This window comes from Crassostrea angulata, chromosome 5 (genome assembly GCF_025612915.1).
Source record: "Crassostrea angulata isolate pt1a10 chromosome 5, ASM2561291v2, whole genome shotgun sequence".
In the NCBI taxonomy this organism is placed as follows: domain Eukaryota; kingdom Metazoa; phylum Mollusca; class Bivalvia; order Ostreida; family Ostreidae; genus Magallana; species Magallana angulata.
Window position 1 is genome coordinate 51,620,066 of NC_069115.1, and position 17,266 is coordinate 51,637,331.

General features: G+C 34.7%; 1 protein-coding gene across 4 annotated transcripts; it reads left to right on the top strand.

Annotated features, from left to right (window-relative positions):
- The first annotated feature begins 2,628 nt into the window (after nt 1–2,628).
- On the top strand, nt 2,629–17,231 carry LOC128184587 (proline-rich protein 5-like). 4 transcript variants are annotated; one of them, XM_052854132.1, is made up of 13 exons: nt 2,629–2,803; nt 2,932–2,993; nt 3,667–3,781; nt 5,095–5,206; nt 8,213–8,347; nt 8,726–8,806; nt 10,885–10,933; nt 12,548–12,605; nt 12,868–12,959; nt 13,238–13,313; nt 13,460–13,527; nt 15,821–15,983; nt 16,449–17,231. In XM_052854132.1, the coding sequence occupies exons 4-13, from the start codon at nt 5,121–5,123 to the stop codon at nt 16,646–16,648; spliced, it is 1,008 nt and encodes a 335-aa protein (XP_052710092.1). In that variant the 5' UTR covers nt 2,629–2,803; nt 2,932–2,993; nt 3,667–3,781; nt 5,095–5,120; the 3' UTR covers nt 16,649–17,231. The 4 variants fall into 4 exon arrangements, with proteins under 4 accessions (XP_052710092.1, XP_052710091.1, XP_052710094.1 ...); XM_052854131.1 differs by lacking the exons at nt 2,629–2,803; nt 2,932–2,993; nt 3,667–3,781 and having other exon boundaries at nt 4,541–5,206; XM_052854134.1 differs by lacking the exons at nt 2,629–2,803; nt 2,932–2,993; nt 3,667–3,781; nt 5,095–5,206 and adding an exon at nt 7,740–7,893.
- The last annotated feature ends 35 nt before the right edge of the window (nt 17,232–17,266 follow it).

Here is a 17,266-nt window from a genome sequence, read left to right on the forward strand (position 1 = left end):
GAATACACTTTGCCTCAGATCGCGATGTTCCCTGGTTTGTGTGACGCGACAGAATTGTCTGTTAATGAACATGTTTTGGGCTTGTAAAGATAGGTTTATCCCGATGAGAACCCCCGGTAATTAAGACGTGTAGTAAAACATCTGTTTGTTAGTGTAAGCCATTTCTATATAAACAGGTTCAGGGATGTAACGGGATCATTTCAGATCATTTTAATTTCTATAGTTTTAATCTTGTATCAAATGATAAACGTACCAGTAAAGTGTTTTCATAAAATGTTTGACATGTCAGTACTTTGATCTGGTATATTGCAATATAAATTGAATAAGGGTTTTCTTAAAACAGGCCTTGACTGTAGAACAAAGAAGCGACGATTTTACCCTGAAACCAGAACTTATTGGGTCTTATTTCCTACTTAATTGATAGATATAAGGATATCCGTCATATTCTGGTTGTCAATATTTTAACATTTATTTACACAGTCAACGATAAAATTTAGATTGCGTAATATTCATAAAGATTCATTATGGTATATAATTGCTATTTTTTAGTTTCAATGTTAATCCGCATGCAATTACAAAAAAAAAATTTGGTAATCCTTTACACTAAAGAAACTAAATACCGGACCATTTCATATGAGTCATCTCTTGCCTCGTGTATGGAACGCCTCAACTGCCTTATGTGGATGTCTTCCTTAAAATGATATTTCAACATTACATGCTGATACTTTGTAATTATATGCTATTACTTTGACATCATATGCTGTTACTTTAAAAGTATACTGTGATATTTAACATTACATGATGATACTTCTACATTATACGCTGATACATGTATGTCATTACATGCTGATACTTCTTCATTATACGACATTATTTTTGATTCAGTAGAGATCCTCTCGTATGAGCTGCACTGTGTACTTCTTCAGTATCAGCAGCTTTATTTATATACATGTTAGCAGATGCGCCAGGTAACTAAAATAGGCAATATAAGCACTGTATTCGCTTCATGAAGCCAAACTCATTTTACTATCTTTTTAATAAACACACTTTTTGTGGAGACATACATTTTCCACTTCAGAGAAATATTCAGAGATATAAAAAAAAGTTTTAACAGACTGACCATATCACTCTTTTTCAGACAAGGTGAACATATATAAGTTATAGATGGAAATTCAAACTAATATAAATATCAATTTAATAGATTAAATATTTTATGATACGGGGCAACTGCCCCCCCCCCCCTAATTTTTATTTACTTGTCAAGATTGAGGAGAAGGTCTCCCCCCCCCCCCCAAAAAAAAAGATGCTACGTGCGTGTGCTGGGATCTATTGGATGATTGCTCGTGATCTGAATCCCGCTCAAAAGGGGCTCTAAAGTCGCTGTTTAATGGCGTAGAAGCGCCAATACCAATAGGGGTAAAATAAGCGCCTGCAGGATAAAATACAATCAACGTACGACATAAAAGGTAGTTATAAAATTGACATTGAACTCGAAGGCGCCTTAACAACAGTAATAATCAGGGGACTCGAGAGTCGGTGGCACAGACAGATTTCGGATATGCGCAGGTTCCAACAAATATAATGAAGGTAACTGTGCCCCCATTCCCTACAGAATCCAGTTTTACCTGAGTGGCACAAGGCCTAGTTTTGGCAATATAGATTTTAATATGTAATCAAGCGGGTTTGAAAATGTCCATTTTTAACGTAAATGAAGCTTGTTTGAATTGTTGAGTGGCTTAACTTCAGTCCTGTACTTTCTTCTTCGTAAATATCCCGATTTTCACTTTAATCACGATCCCGGTGCTTATAGCTAATATAGAACCACCGCATTTTAAAATATCACTATCTAATTAAATATCAGCATGAAAAGTAAAAGTAACAGCATATAATAAAGGAATAGCAGCATATAATGTGAAATTATCAGTATGTAGTGTTGAAGTATCAGCATGTAATGTTAAAATATAAGAATGTAATGATAAAGTATCATGTAATGAAGAAGTATCAGCATATAAAGTTAAAGTATCAGCATGTAATGTTGAAGTGACAGCATATAATGTTAAAATATCATCATATAATATTAAAGTAACAGTATATAAAGACAGCGTATCAGCATGCATTGTTGGAGTATCATCATATTGTGTTTATATATCATCATATAATGGAGATCTCCACATAAGGCAGTTAAGGCGTTCCATACTTGGGAATATAAAAACACTCTTCATTCTAAAACAAGAGAGCGAATTGACGTGAAAGAATGTTCAGGTAACTGGATACTTCCTTAAAGGATTGTGTCATTTTTCTACTTCATGCACAATGATGACTGGGTTGGAAAAGAAGTAGGTAATGCAGCCGACGACAAAAAAAAAAACCAAAACAACAGTCTCATTTCGAAGTCTCCGGCCAAATTCTCGTGTAGCAAGTTTGTTTTTGTTGTTGAACGGTTCAAAGAAAATTTATTAACCTCCATCGAGATTTAACTTTCTTATCATCGATTCCCCAATAAGCCTTACCTGGAGATTTTCAATATATATGTACATCTAAATCATTAATTACAAAAGTCACTTGCGTAGGTATGATAAGGGTTACCTTTAAAACATACAATGTTAACTTTGAGGCGAAACAACAACGCTGGAATTCGGTCGTTTGCGTTATTGGGCGTGAATTGACGGAACAGTCTCCATCAACAAGATGTTTGGCTTGTAAGATAGCTTGTTAAGGAAAGGATATGGCTCTTTAAAGAGGAACAAAACAAACAGTTTACTCCACCTGGTCTCTGAAGGAAACATGTATCCATCAGCTAGAGGTAAAAAATCTCAATTTACAGAAAAGATAAACGATGATATTTGATATAGAAAACAGCAGAAACTTGAGCTAAATTGATTAATATTGGGGTTTTTTTCAAAGGTTAGTTAATAGCTTGTCGATTTATAGGGAGAACAAAGGCACTTGGATAAACCGATACTCATCAAGAACAGGTGAACAGACCAAAAAAGGTTAGTATGGACTGGTGCCATTAGTAAAGATACGAGCAAAGAACTCAAACATGGACATATTTTATTAAACCAGTTGTCAAAAGGATTTGACACAGAAGTTCTAAAACTCGAAGTTCTGTTTAGTAGTCATATGATGGTAAATAAACTAACGTTTTTTTTTTATGTTTTCGTAACTTAATTTTCTTGAAACATCAGTGATTCTAACGACTATCTCCGTTGTGCATTGTCTAAAAATACCAAAATCGGCTTTACATCACGTGAACACGACTGTGCAACAAACAGACGGACAGTTGTATGTTTTCAACCCAGTCCCTGTACCTGACATTAAACTGCATTGACAAGTACTAGCAGTACAGTGCACTATCACAATACTGAAAGTCCGTGTCGGCGCCACGTGTTTGTTATTGCTGTCAATTACGAACGTGTTCAACAATATTATTATAACCAATACATCCTCGTTAAGCTCGCCGCTGTAAATAATAAGTCACCGCTAGCCGCTGTAGTCCGATTCCTGGAATTGAGAACCTTCATCTTTTCATTCTATGCCCGTCTATCGAGTGATATCTACTCGTCGTTTGTCTGATACAACGACACGGGATTTAGTATTGATTGCAATGGTTAAATATTCATACATCCCTGGTTCTGTGTTTAGTTACCGTGTTTCATGTTACAGGCGGAGTTCGACGATCGAGTCCTCTAGGAACAAGGAAGGATATTTACTTCACAAGTGTTGGGATTCAAAATAAACTGTAAACTCGTCAGCCATGCAGCACGGAGCATCAACAACAGTAAGATATGATAATCTTTAATGTTATCGTTATTTTCATGAAAAGATTTTTCAGCATGATATTATTTTTTTTGTTAAGTTGTCATTCGATTTTGAATGCAGAATTGAAAGTTTCAATATTTCCTCATCTTTTGATCTCGTGAATATTTTATTTTACATCCTGGTAAAGTGAAAGCTGTTGCTAATAATAACAATATATTTACTTTTATTCAAAGAACAATTATTACCATGCCGACAACATGGTTACAGATTCCGTGTCCCTTAACAAACAAAAAAATAATATTTAATGATAATTCAAAAACCGAAATTCGATACACACCTAAGCAAGCTTCTTATTTTAGTTTATTTCACAGAAATAATGACAAGCAAAGCTTATTTATGGTCCTCTTAAACAACGTTGTCGTGGTTATTTCTAGTAATTGATAAACATGAATTTGTCTTTATTGTCAGTGCGTTTTTTCAATTTGAAATATTCATGAAGTGGTCAAAAACCAAAAACATCTTAACCTACAAGGCCCCATTTCTGTTTAATTCTCGTAAAAGGTGACAACTTTATGATTTTTTCCCTGTCTTAATGTAAAATACCAGTACGTATGACGTTTTTATTTTTTTTCAACTTATTTTAACTTAATTTCAGTATCTTATATCAGACTTTGTTAAAAATTAAAAAAAAAAACCTGACTTTTTTTCTAGAAATGCATTTTAGAATCGCGTGGAAGAACAAAATTTTTACTTTCTTTCCTTTGGGGATTTATTGAATTTCTTTCCACGAGCTCGAGAGGATTAAATTTCTACGTGACGGGGTTGTGCATCTGGCGAAATTCACAGACCGAAAAGGCCCAATTAATTCAGTCGGGATTGGTACATTGCTCATTACATTTCACGTTATAATCAATATGTAAAAACAAAGGAAGTATTCATTTTGTGAAGTTGTTTACTAGGAGAGAAAGAGAAAGTTACGTACACCATCATAGAGTGCACCGACTGTCATAGCAAGCTAAATGATAGATTTATTTTCTGTCAGGTAAAAACAAAAAACATCTCGTTACTCACTCCACAGCTGTGGAGGATAGAGCGAGCTCAGTTCGCGTGTAGATTTTTCGCTTGTTACATAATCTCTTCACCGCTTCACTACCGACCCAACGCACCTGTATGTTCTCACCTGAGGCGGGTCGGTAACCTGTGATTCCAAGTTTACATCGGTCACTCTACAGTTATCGCTTGACCCCGAAGTCTGATCGGGACAGGGCCATGGAGTGAAAGAAAAAACCCTCATTCTGGACAATGGCATGTTTTCGTTTTCTTTCTCTGTAGACTGTGGTTGCTTGGGAAACCTTAAGATGAAGGACACCATTGGAGAAGGGACCAAGATGTCACTGTTACCAACAAACGGGGTGGGAGGGAGCATGCGGGGTACTATGAAACGGTGAGTCAAACTGTCGTCTGCTTGTAAATATTCTGATATTTCAAACCCATCCACTGCTTGTAAATATACTGTCATTTCAAACCCATCTACTGCTTGTAAATTGTCGTTTAAAAGCATGTGACATCCGTCACGAGAAATGAGACAACTATTTTTAAAAAATATGTTGTTACACCGATGCGTTATGAGAAGGAAGTTTAGCCGAAACATTTTTTCCTCGCGCATCTCTACAAAACGTTTCATCAAAGCTTTAACAATCACTTAAACAAAATGCAGAGCTTCAAATTACTGTTTCTCTATCCCCATCTTTAAATAGACCCAGTCTTTTCTGTGTTGTCACTGATCTTGTTTAGAAATGGGTTGTCAGACGGGGTCCAGAAGTCGCTTGTATACAACAGACTTTGACACAAATGTAGTTTCAACCCCTCCGGGGATAAATTTGTATTGTCATGTTTTTACCGTTTATTTAACTTTTAACTAGGACTCTCACGTTAATTTGTGAAACCTTTCCATTCGTTGGACATTTGTCATAGATTTTGTTACAAAAATTAGGTTGGCACCATAAACCAGTTTGGTTAAAAAAAAACGTGTAGGTATTTTTGGATAATCAGAACTGCTAAATGAATTATCGTGCCCATACACCTGTAAATTTGTACAAGGGTTTAGCGAAATCCGTTTTTCAATGGAAAGAAAACTAGCAAAACATCATAAACATTGGCTAATGAATTGTAAATCTGTTTATACCGAATGTGTAGGTAGCAGGCCCCGAGACTGAGCCTCTACAAACACGATTACAGTCTCACCTCACACTGAAAAACAAACACTTCATTTGGAGAAAAACAAGCAACGAATATACCTGTATAGTAGTGTTTGTAGTATTTCGTGTGTACCAACACGTTTCGGTCATTCATTTATTTGACATACGTATATACTTGAGTCAGGCAGTCAGTCTCTCTCTCTCTCTCTCTCTCTCTCTCTCTCTCTCTCTCTCTCTCTCTCTCTCTCTCTCTCTCTCTCTCTCTCTCTCCAAACATACACAAATGACATGTATGTTGCATGGTCACTTGCATGAAGATGATAGCGATATCTTTGTTATAGATAGTTTTAATACTTTAATGTAACACTTATATAGCATATATAATTTTATAGGTGTATATTTCAATAATGCATTATATACTACGAATTATTGACTGGCTTACACTGATCATAAATTCTGAAATGAATATGGTTCTGGTAAACTGTTTTACCAATATCTTTTAACAGAGAGAGAGAGAGAGAGAGAGAGAGAGAGAGAGAGAGAGAGAGAGAGAGAGATATTATCATCGGTCGGGCATTTACTTCGATTGATAACACTCTCACAGTCAAGGACGTTTGACATACCTCGTCGATTCGACGTGTTTATTACATATGAAATATGTTTATTCACCAATCAAGGACGTCCAGGAGTCATTTACATTAAAAATCAATAATAATATAATCATGATTATAACTTATATTTTAGATAGGAAGTGGATACTAACTCAATATCATAGATCTTGTTTTCATGTTTTTTCTCTAACGTGTTTCTCTCATATTAAAAGATATATCCTCTGAACTTCGTGTACCATCTGTAGAGAGAGAGAGAGAGAGAGAGAGAGAGAGAGAGAGAGAGAGAGAGAGAGAGAGAAAAAGAGAGAGAGAGAGATATGATAATAAAGTACTATTAAAGTGCAATGATCATTTAAACTAATTTTTTTCTCAATAAACACCGAATGATAATTTTCAACAAGTCAAGATCTACTAAAGGTGACTCGACAGCGAAGCAAAATTTCAAGCAGGACCCAATAATAGCATTACTAGAACTCATTCTCACATTCATCACATAGTGCAAACTTGCAACTTTACAAGCACGTTTCAGCCAGATGGTTACGTTGTAGAATCACGTGATACAATCATTGTCGTGTTCGAACATCCGGGCTCTCCAGACAAGTGTTGTTTGAAGTGCAGTAGATTGCTTTCAAAGACAATTGAGAAAGAAGCGCACATTCTTATTATGTGTACAATAGTGGGAATTGTTTCAATGCATAAAGCACATTGCTGTAAAATGAAAATAAATTAACAAGCTTGTCAGTTCTTACAATGACGGATTGAGCACCAGTAAAAATGAAACTCTAGCATTTTAATTGTTTCTACGTGGGTGTTACGACGAGGAAATAGGCCATATAAATTCTGTAGATGAATCAGAAGGCACATACATCAAACGATTCGACCAAGTATCGCTAGTTCGTGACAAGATATAGGTATTGCTTTATATTAGTAAGTAATTACAATAAAAAAAAATCTTAACATTTTTTTAAGAATTACACATTAATAGAAATTAACGTGCTTTTTCGCAAAGCGTTTTTTTTCCTTTCCCGATCTAAAGTTGATGGTTTCCGGTTACGATGAGCCGACTTCCGCTCCCGACGCCGGGTTACACTTACGCAGTACATCCTGGTGCGTTATCTAAGACCCACAGGACAATGTTAGTAAACATAATCTTTGTTCCCACACATATGATATGATTAACAATACACCGCCTCCCCTGTCGTCTTATTCAACACACTAGTGGGTATTAATGGGACCCTTCTGTACAAGTAGTCCAGAACTATCATTCTCATGTCGGAAAAATTTAGAACAGAAGGGTTGTTACTCTGTTGAATTTGTGTGACGTAAGTGGTTTTTTCCTGGTCGTCTCTGGTCTATCTGCAGGTATGTCTTGAAGGTGGCATTCTTGTCTAATTTAACCTACAAGTTCACTCTAAAAATGACTCGGTGAATTGGACTTTGACTTCAGAAACTCGATATACACCGTTTATATACACTGTAATATAACGAAAACGTCGCGAAGTATAACGCCTAAGATCACCGCTTCTTAACCGCTTCTGTGTCCGTTGATTTCAACCTGTCCTTTCTATTGTGATTGTTGATTGTAACGTGTCCGTTCTGTTGTGTGCAATAATTCTATTCCATTCTCTGTCTGTCTTATAGACACAGTTTAGCGGACATTGCCGACGCCTGGAAAGGACTGTCCATCAACAACGCCAGACGGGGGTCTATGACGTCATGCCGGATGTCTGTCGGCAACGCGTTGGATTGCGCGGCCCGCCACGAGTTCCTGGAAAGGTTTGAAACTTTTTTTTCTTTGTAGGCCTATAAGTTTGTTCTGTTACCGATTTTTAGAAAAAAAAATATGTTTGATACGGTAATGTGTGATCATTCAAGACCGCGAGTCTGCAGTTTTCTTTTGTATAAGTTTTGAAAACATTTTTTTAAAAAGGATTATATGTGTTGGTTATAAGAAATGGCGTATTATTTTATTTGAAAAATATATAAAATGCTGACACATCGAAATATACTTACATGTAATGTCTTATGTTTCATACCATAATAGAATTGATATAGAACTTGCAAAACCATGCAAAGCGGAATGCAAGTAAATATTTTTATTGTTATAGACGATTAGTTATTAAATTCATAGTTCCTAAAACATTCCTCTTACAGCATCCAGGTGGCCATAGTACAACTATTTCAGAAGAAGCCTTTACAGGAATGTGAATTAGTACAGGTCCAGGACAACGTCAGGTATCACTGTAGGAACAGTCAAAATCAATTATCAGAAATGTATAAGTTCAATACTGACAATGGTGGATCAGTACTAGTACCCAGAATAATGGGTTTTGTAGGCAGCAAGAGGAAATTTTAATTGTTTTTGGAAGAAAACGAAAGAAGCGTTTTTTCAATAATCCATGTTACATGTTTAAGATATTGTTGTTACAGTAAAACTCGTTTAGTACGAACACAGATATAGCGAAATTTCGGATATTAACGAATTTACTGATATAGCGAACTGATTTTGATTTTGATCATTATTCACCCTTAGAGGTGGATAATGACATAATCAAACACTTTTTAAACGAATTTCTTTACAGGTTAAACAGTTGACACTCTCATGTAAGATAATAGTTTCAATAAATTTATACGGATATAACGAATTACGGATATAATGAAGTTAATCAATTGATCCCTAGGACTTCGCTGTAACCGAGTTTTACTGTCTTTCTTTTTACCGACCCATGTTGTGGATACATGTGTAAAATGTCGACAGTTTGTGGCATTTAATGTCTAGCAAGTAAAAGTGTCCGTTTTCAGTCCTATAAAGTTTCATTACAAGTTTAGTTAACCACTTAGGATCAAAGAAAGCAAGAGAACACATGTTTCTTTCTTCAGAAGAAATTTAAAACAGAAATAAACCTTTTCCCCCCTTTCTTTTAACACGCAATTAGGAAAAACACACGGTCCTAAACATTATGTAAGCTTAAGGGGAACCTTTAAATTCAATTGTTGATATGACATTTTAGAGCCATACACTATTTGATGAAGTAAAATTCCAAATATTTTAACATTAAAATTATAATCTTTTATTACATCTTTATAAAAAGCTCTCCAAAGAGGATTTATAAAATCTAAAAATTAAAACACTTATCCAGCACTCTAGAATAGTGTACTAGGTGGCAGCTCCCCCCCCCCCCCCTTTCACGTGAAGACAATTTATAACAGCTGTTTTACCCAAAATAACACTGTCACTATCATCATCAAAACTTGATTTTCTCCTCTTTAATTTATTTACATTTTATCTGAATAATTCAAATTATATATCATTCTTGTATCTTAATATGGAATGGCTATGCATAACTCTCTTAGGAATAGATAGTTAATGGTTGATTTATTGAAATCAAACCGCAGTGTCAGCCACAGGTAATGTACATGTATATAAACACCTGGGTCAAGGTGTGCTGACATGTCTTACCTGACATGTATTACCTACATGCATTTAGGTAAATGTTTGTCAAAACCTGCTCATCAAGTATTCTAATGCTTCAAATTGGGAAGATGTGGTTATGGTAATTTTTTTTTTTTTTGGGGGGGGGGGGGGGGCTAAATTTTCATAATTGTTATTAAATAATTGTTTTCCCGCAGATATGAATTATAACGACAAATTGCTTAATTTAGACTATTATGAATTGTATTTTATTTAGTTCCTAAATGACTCATTGTTAAATTTAGTTTTCATAAATGTATGCATTTATATCTTTTGAAACATTATCGTATAATTTCTCACGATATTTTTTTTATAGAAAAGTTTTATCAATTTCATTTATTTACTATAAACAGCAGTTGACATTATATTAAAATGATTTAAAGACACGTACACCTCTTATGACCTCGTAGAACCATTTTAACAAGAGCTTGGACTTTGGCCATGGGTAGTTGAGTCAAATGGGACTGTGACGTAGGCCTGTCTATTTCATTGTAGGCCACTCATCCATGGCTATTTGAAATCAACAAGATTAGTTATATTTTTCTGGATTTTGAGCGAAGACTACGCAATTGGTGTATATTTCGCTTGAAACCAGCGTCATTTTAACTTGTTTTGACGCAAGAAATAGATCGTTACATTCTACTGAAAGTCCAAGGTCTTGTTAAAATGGTTCTAAGATTCGATGAAAATTTAAATTAATAAAAAAAGTGTCTGCTATTTTCAGAATACAACCATATTCAATGTCGGCATCTCAAGGACGCAATTGCACACAAGGAAACGATCTATTTCTATTCTTAAAATAAATTTCTTATTGATTAACATTGAAATTCTATACTTGCAGAAATCTGGTAGAATCTGAGGCGGGTCCCCTCATATACGATTTTTTTAAGGTAAGACTGGCATCTAAATGCTTCTTTTATTTACATTTTACGATTCGTCTGGAAACCTCATTATCAATACACCATCTTTTCTACATTGTTTTATGTTCTAAGCTAGCCCTATAATTCCCAAAATTTTACCCAAGTGCCCCAAATCAGGACTTTCTTTGGGTCATCTTTCTTTGTTCCTCGCATATTCTATTATTATTTCCTTTCGGGTTTTCAGTTTAGCTTTTTATCTTAAAACCTAAGCAGAACATCATACGGAATAACATCATTTACTATTGTAATGACTAATTGACTATATGTATTACTTTAAATAATATAATGTATACTATGATAACCTATGTGAACATGGAGAAGGTTCAATTTGTATAGGCACTGCCTGATACCAAATCCATTTATGTAATATACTTACATAATCGAATATGGTCAAATCAAATCAAATCTATGCAAACATTGGGGCTTCACAGATTTAATATTGAAATTGGAAAACCACTTCGGATATCTCGGACCCCACAGGTATATATATATATCTTAAAGCCCATCCCCCTCCCCCAAGTACTGTGGCACTGATATTTGACGATACATTTATTTATATCAGTTCTACATAATTCAAAAAAGTTCTTCATTCAGAGAAAATTTATATGAATATAATCCTCATGCTTTTAAAATATATCATTAGTTTACCTAGAAGAGAGACAAAAAACAATGTTTTGAATATGAACTTTTCAAAAGTATAATAGCATGTAGTGATTAACACGACATACGTATCACTTTGGATTCCATTTATGTTTTACCGCCAGTCGGTGAGAAGTTTCCAAATGTATTCAGAGACACTCTGACTGTGAAATCAGAACAAACATTAAAGGCGAGAAGAATTCTAAAAGTCTTTAAATATCAAAGAACCAATTTTTTATGTACAACAGTTTACAACATTTTGTAATTAGTGGATAAAACATTAAGCCAATGGCAACAAGTTACTTGGTTTTCTGCTTTAGAAAAGACAAAGAAATTGAGGTTAACAGTCATGTTCAACTCGTTTATCAATTTCATATTGTCGGAGGTTAAAAAATTCTCGTCTCCATTGTAATGTATGGCAAGAGTTATTACGATTTTGAGGTTACCATGGAGCCCTTCATAACAACATTGATGACTTATCACTTTCTATATTGATTTGAAAAGAAAAGGAAACATATCCTTACTGACGGGACTAAAATTGATACATGTATTTGATGACGCATTGCAATCGCTCCTATTGAATAAGTTGTCTTTAAAAAATATCAATGTATCGTTATAATGTCTGACGTCATACTGTTTGCATTAACTGCTTATGTTTAAATTAACCCACGCACGCATTTGAATAAAAATGTTAATCAACGCCTAAATAATCGGTAAAAGATTGCAATTACTTTCGTCAGAGGACCGCAGGTTACAGAAATGGTATAGCAGCTCATTGCATTTACTGCGCCAGTCTAAAGACCCCTGAGATGTCCACGCTTTGCTCCGGGTTTTTTATACCCCAGTATTATGAACATACTAATTTCATTTTTTCCCCACTTTTTATAATGATAGAGTTTGAATACAAATCACAGCATTTTTAACGCTACTGTTCTTCGCTTCCAGGATAAACTTTTGAAGAAAGGAATGGTTATATTGCGAGAATTTATGAAGAATGATTTAGGTGAGATTTTTCTCTAGTCCGTAAGTCTTGTCTACCAAGACTGGTCACACATTTGGATCTATTTTTAGTTTGTTTGACTTGTAATTCATGTAAATAATAATTCTTGTGTTAAATATAACTTTAAGACATATGTACATAAATGTAAGCGTTAAACATTTTTGAATATGACAGTATAAAGAATTCGTTTCTACACCACTGCCATGCCCATTATGATGAGAACAGTTGTGTTTACATAAGTCTGTTTATTTCTAACCATGTACAGGTCTGGTACTTCTGAAGAAGATGAGTGACCAGTGGAACTACTTTTACACTCAGATCCTTCCGACATTGCAAGCAATGCTCTATCCATTACCTGTGAGTCTGAAATGACTTTAACAATTATTCCACTGCCAAGTCATAACTGCTACAAAACATAAAAAAAACACCACTCCCCCAAAAAAATTTTTAAAAAAGAAGCAAAGCATAAAAACAAAATATATATTTAAAAGTTTGATATTGATATTTGTTTTTACAAGAAAAAAAAACACTTCCCTATTGTCGAAGGTGTTGTACATATGCAATTGTCAGTTAATGGTTTTCACATGGCCACTTTTCATCTAGAAAATATGAATTTAATATTTTGACATTGACAGAATAAAGACGTTTCTATACGGAAGGTCACAATGCTGGAATTCAGAGATGTTGTAGTTCTCAAAGTAGGAATAGAAGGTCAGTTATGAAATAATGGTATCGTCAACATTGTATATATTATAAATCTATATTGTTAAAGTTTCCCCAGGAATAACGAAATATACGTTAAATGATAAACATGTTTACGAAAATATATGGTAAGCTATTGTTGTTTCGGCTTTCAGATACCCTGAATTCGGTGGCAAGGGAAGATGTCCCCACGCAAATTATTCAAATGTTCTTGGTGCTTCAGGTAAGTTCAATATTTGCCATGAATTCAGCAACCTTCATTACTTATCCTTCGCCAGTCATAAAAGTTTAATCCACTGGACACACTGTAGATCTGCTATAATTAACCTATAAGGCTAGTTAACCAAATGACCGCCAGAGATCAAAGAGAATTTTAAAAGTTTGGCGTCTGTAAATCTTATATATGGTGTAAATGATGACAAAATCGGTAGGAGAGTAAGATAAGTGGTGTTCACCGTGAGGTACAGACAATCACAAAGGAAACATGCCAGACAGAACTAGCGTCATCTTATTGTGATTTAGGAGTCGCGGACTGAATTGTTTTACGTTGAATAGGCAGCATGCAGATTGCTTACGTCTGCACAAACGTACTCATCAAATTTCCAAGACTATCAGTAAAATCTGTTTCGGCTCGTTTGGGAGAAGTCATTTTTTGATAATAGTCTAATTTACGAAAGGAAATAAAAGAAATCAACAGCCTATCGATTTTGTGTCACTTTCATTGTATCAGTATAATCTGAGGGATGGTTCAGAATTTAGTGCCTGTCGTCTGCATGAGACGTTTATTACGTCATATTAGCAAATGGAATCTTCGGCCTGTGGTATCTGATATGCCGAAACATGCAAGCGCCTAATTTTGTTGGATGTAAGGCAAACCTTGCTAAAGATAACATTTCTATTTGGGGAATAAAACTGAAATTGCCCAATTCTACACGGATCATTTTCTTTGTATTTCATTTGAAATTGCATGAAAAAGTAATCTGAATACATAAAGTCCGCAATAACAATACATTATTAGGAACATTCTTTCCAGCTATACTCTGTCCCGAGTTTTTGCTTCCACCACTTTTTGCTTCATATTTCGATAATCGTAAATACCTTTATGCTCAAACTGCGTTCATCTACTATACTCTGTCCCAAGTTTTTGCTTCCACCACTTTTTGCTTGATATTTCAATAATAGTAAATACCTTTGTGCTCAAACTACGTTCATCCACTAATATGAAAAATGTCCAGATTATCTGTTTTGAAACGCCCCCTCTACCGCTTCAGGTTTCAATACACATCCAAAAATTGAAAGTCTACGGAGATTTTGCATTGCATCAGCCATTAATAAGCCCGGATGACAATGTTAAAAAATTGTGCAATGTATTCCGAGTGTATTCCGAATGGAGAAAAGATGTAATCATTTCCCATTATAAATCTCCGTAAGAAAATTGTTTTCGTTCCTGTGAAATTTTATGAGTGAAAAGGGATAATTGTTCATTGAGGATATCATGGATATATTGCCTTACATCGATTTCAATTGTATTTCTTTCACAGTTATGTGTATTTTTATTAAAAATCATCAAAAATTGATGGAAGCAATAACTTGGGACAGACTATAATATGAAAAATGTTCAGATTATTTTTTTGAAACACCCCTCTACCGCTTCAGGTTTCAATTCACATCCCAAAATAGAAAATCTACGGGGATTTTGCATTGCATCAGTCATTAATAAGCCCGAATGATAACGTTGAAAAATTGCGCGAGACATCTCGAGTACTCCCGAATGGAGAAAAGATGTAAACATCTCCCATTATAAATATCCGTAAGAAATTTGTTTTCGTTCCTGAATGAAAAATGATAATTGTTCAATGAAGATATTTTGGATATATTCCCTTTTAGCGATTTCAACTTTATTTCTTTCACGTGTATGTGTATTTTTATCAAAAATCATCCAAATGCGATGGAAGCAATAACTTGGGACAGACAACTGGCATTTAGAAAACTTATGGTCTTCAATGTAAAATACTCTAAATTTCGAATTCAGAAATAAAACTACATTTTATTTTTAGTCTTTCGTGTTTATTCTGTACAGCGTCATTCTATCCACAAGTTTAGATTATAAAAAGAGAAATAAATCGAAACTGAAGCAAGAACAATTTGAAGAACAATTTGGATATATATATAGAATAGTTCAGAAACTGTTGGTTTTATTTTTATGTACATCATTTTCGGTACTATATATTATTTTTTTTTATATTTTTCTAAATTAGCTGAGAATGTTTGAAATCCCCTATTGTACAAAGCATTTACACTTTAATATGAATAACTGGTCATGAAGTCGTAACTCTAGCAAATTTGCTATTGTAAAACTTGAATACTTAGTTGAAACTTCTTATTGGATATTAACTAAATCGCTCAGCTTGTTGGGAAATTGAGACTTAATGTAGACTTAATGTAAATTCATCATGTTGACAATTTAATGATTCGAGGAAAACTATATTATACAACGTCAACGTGTTCTCTTCCAGGGTATACACGATGGTTTCCCGCCCAGTGAGAACTACGCACGCTTGGAGCGGCTGGCCGCCAAAGTTATTAACCCGTACTTGGGATTTTTCGGCTTCTACGAAGGATCATCCAAACCAACAATTGAGTCATCCTTGAAACCTACAACGAAAGTTAAGCATCTAGGTAATTGTATATCCTTGTCAATCTTAATATGAATTCATTTATTGGTTTCGTTTTAATTGTATAATAACATTTTCTATGCCAGACAACAAACATTGAATTAAGGTGGCTCACTACACCTTTTGTTTCTAAAATCAGCAGAAAACTACTTGAATATGATAGATAGCATAATTGATAAGGGGTATACAAGTCAGATAGGCGAAAAAGTGTGCAGGTTTGGATGAAAAATTATAATATCAAAAATTTTATTCAGTAAACATGAATAAAAGCTCCAAGTGGATTCGAAATCATGATCTTCGGTTCACAAGCCCGACACTTTAACCACTGAGATATGAAGACATAAAATCAAATCGATTGATACAAACAGTTTAACATAACACTTAAATCGGCATCTTGTGACGTAGTGTTTTAAAAAGATTAGTCTAGGTGTAATAAGATACATTAAAAACTTTTATTTTTTAATAACAGAGAAGACTGAAGCGTATGAACTTGATATTAAAACAAACCGTCCCAAATCTACAAATCCCCTCGTCACAAAATCGCTGCATCACCATCGCCACGCCCATGGCCATTTATTCAGCCACATCCTGGAGCCTTTGGTGGAACAAGACACGGTGAGGAGACACAGCATTGACACTTCCCCCAGGATGTCCGCCGTGGGCTCCTGATACAGGGCCCCTGGGGAGGGGAAATGTCCTCACTCTGAGATACATTCCATGTGCCGGGAAAGTTTCTTCCGTCAATACGCATTCCGCCATTTAGTGTATCGTCCGCTTCCGCTGCAGATGCCGTCGGTGAAATTGAGACAAGGCGGCGGAATCACTGTGTTTGATGAGCAAATATGGTGTGATTGATTGTGTAATCCGAGGACCACTTTACAAAGTCTTAAGACAACAGTATTGTTCACCATATTATAAGTTGTCATTGATCCAAAGAAAGTTTTCATATGTTTTATTTCACAAACCATTTGTTACATCATTCATGATTGTTGCTCCAAGATGCAATGCACCGGTTTACATCATGATCAATATGTTATGACGTTCTGTATTAATTTTGTGTTTTACATCACTATGTATTACAACAACCCTGTGAGCTTGAATAAGCCAAAAACAGATTCACCGGTTCACGAGATATTTCTTTATTGTATAAACATTTTATGCCTTTTAATCATTCTATCATTAAGGTTTTTTTTTTTATCATGTTTGATATAAATACGTGAATCACATGTTAAAATAAACGCAAAGAAATAGACTATGCCGTTATTTTGTAATGGATTTGAATGACGA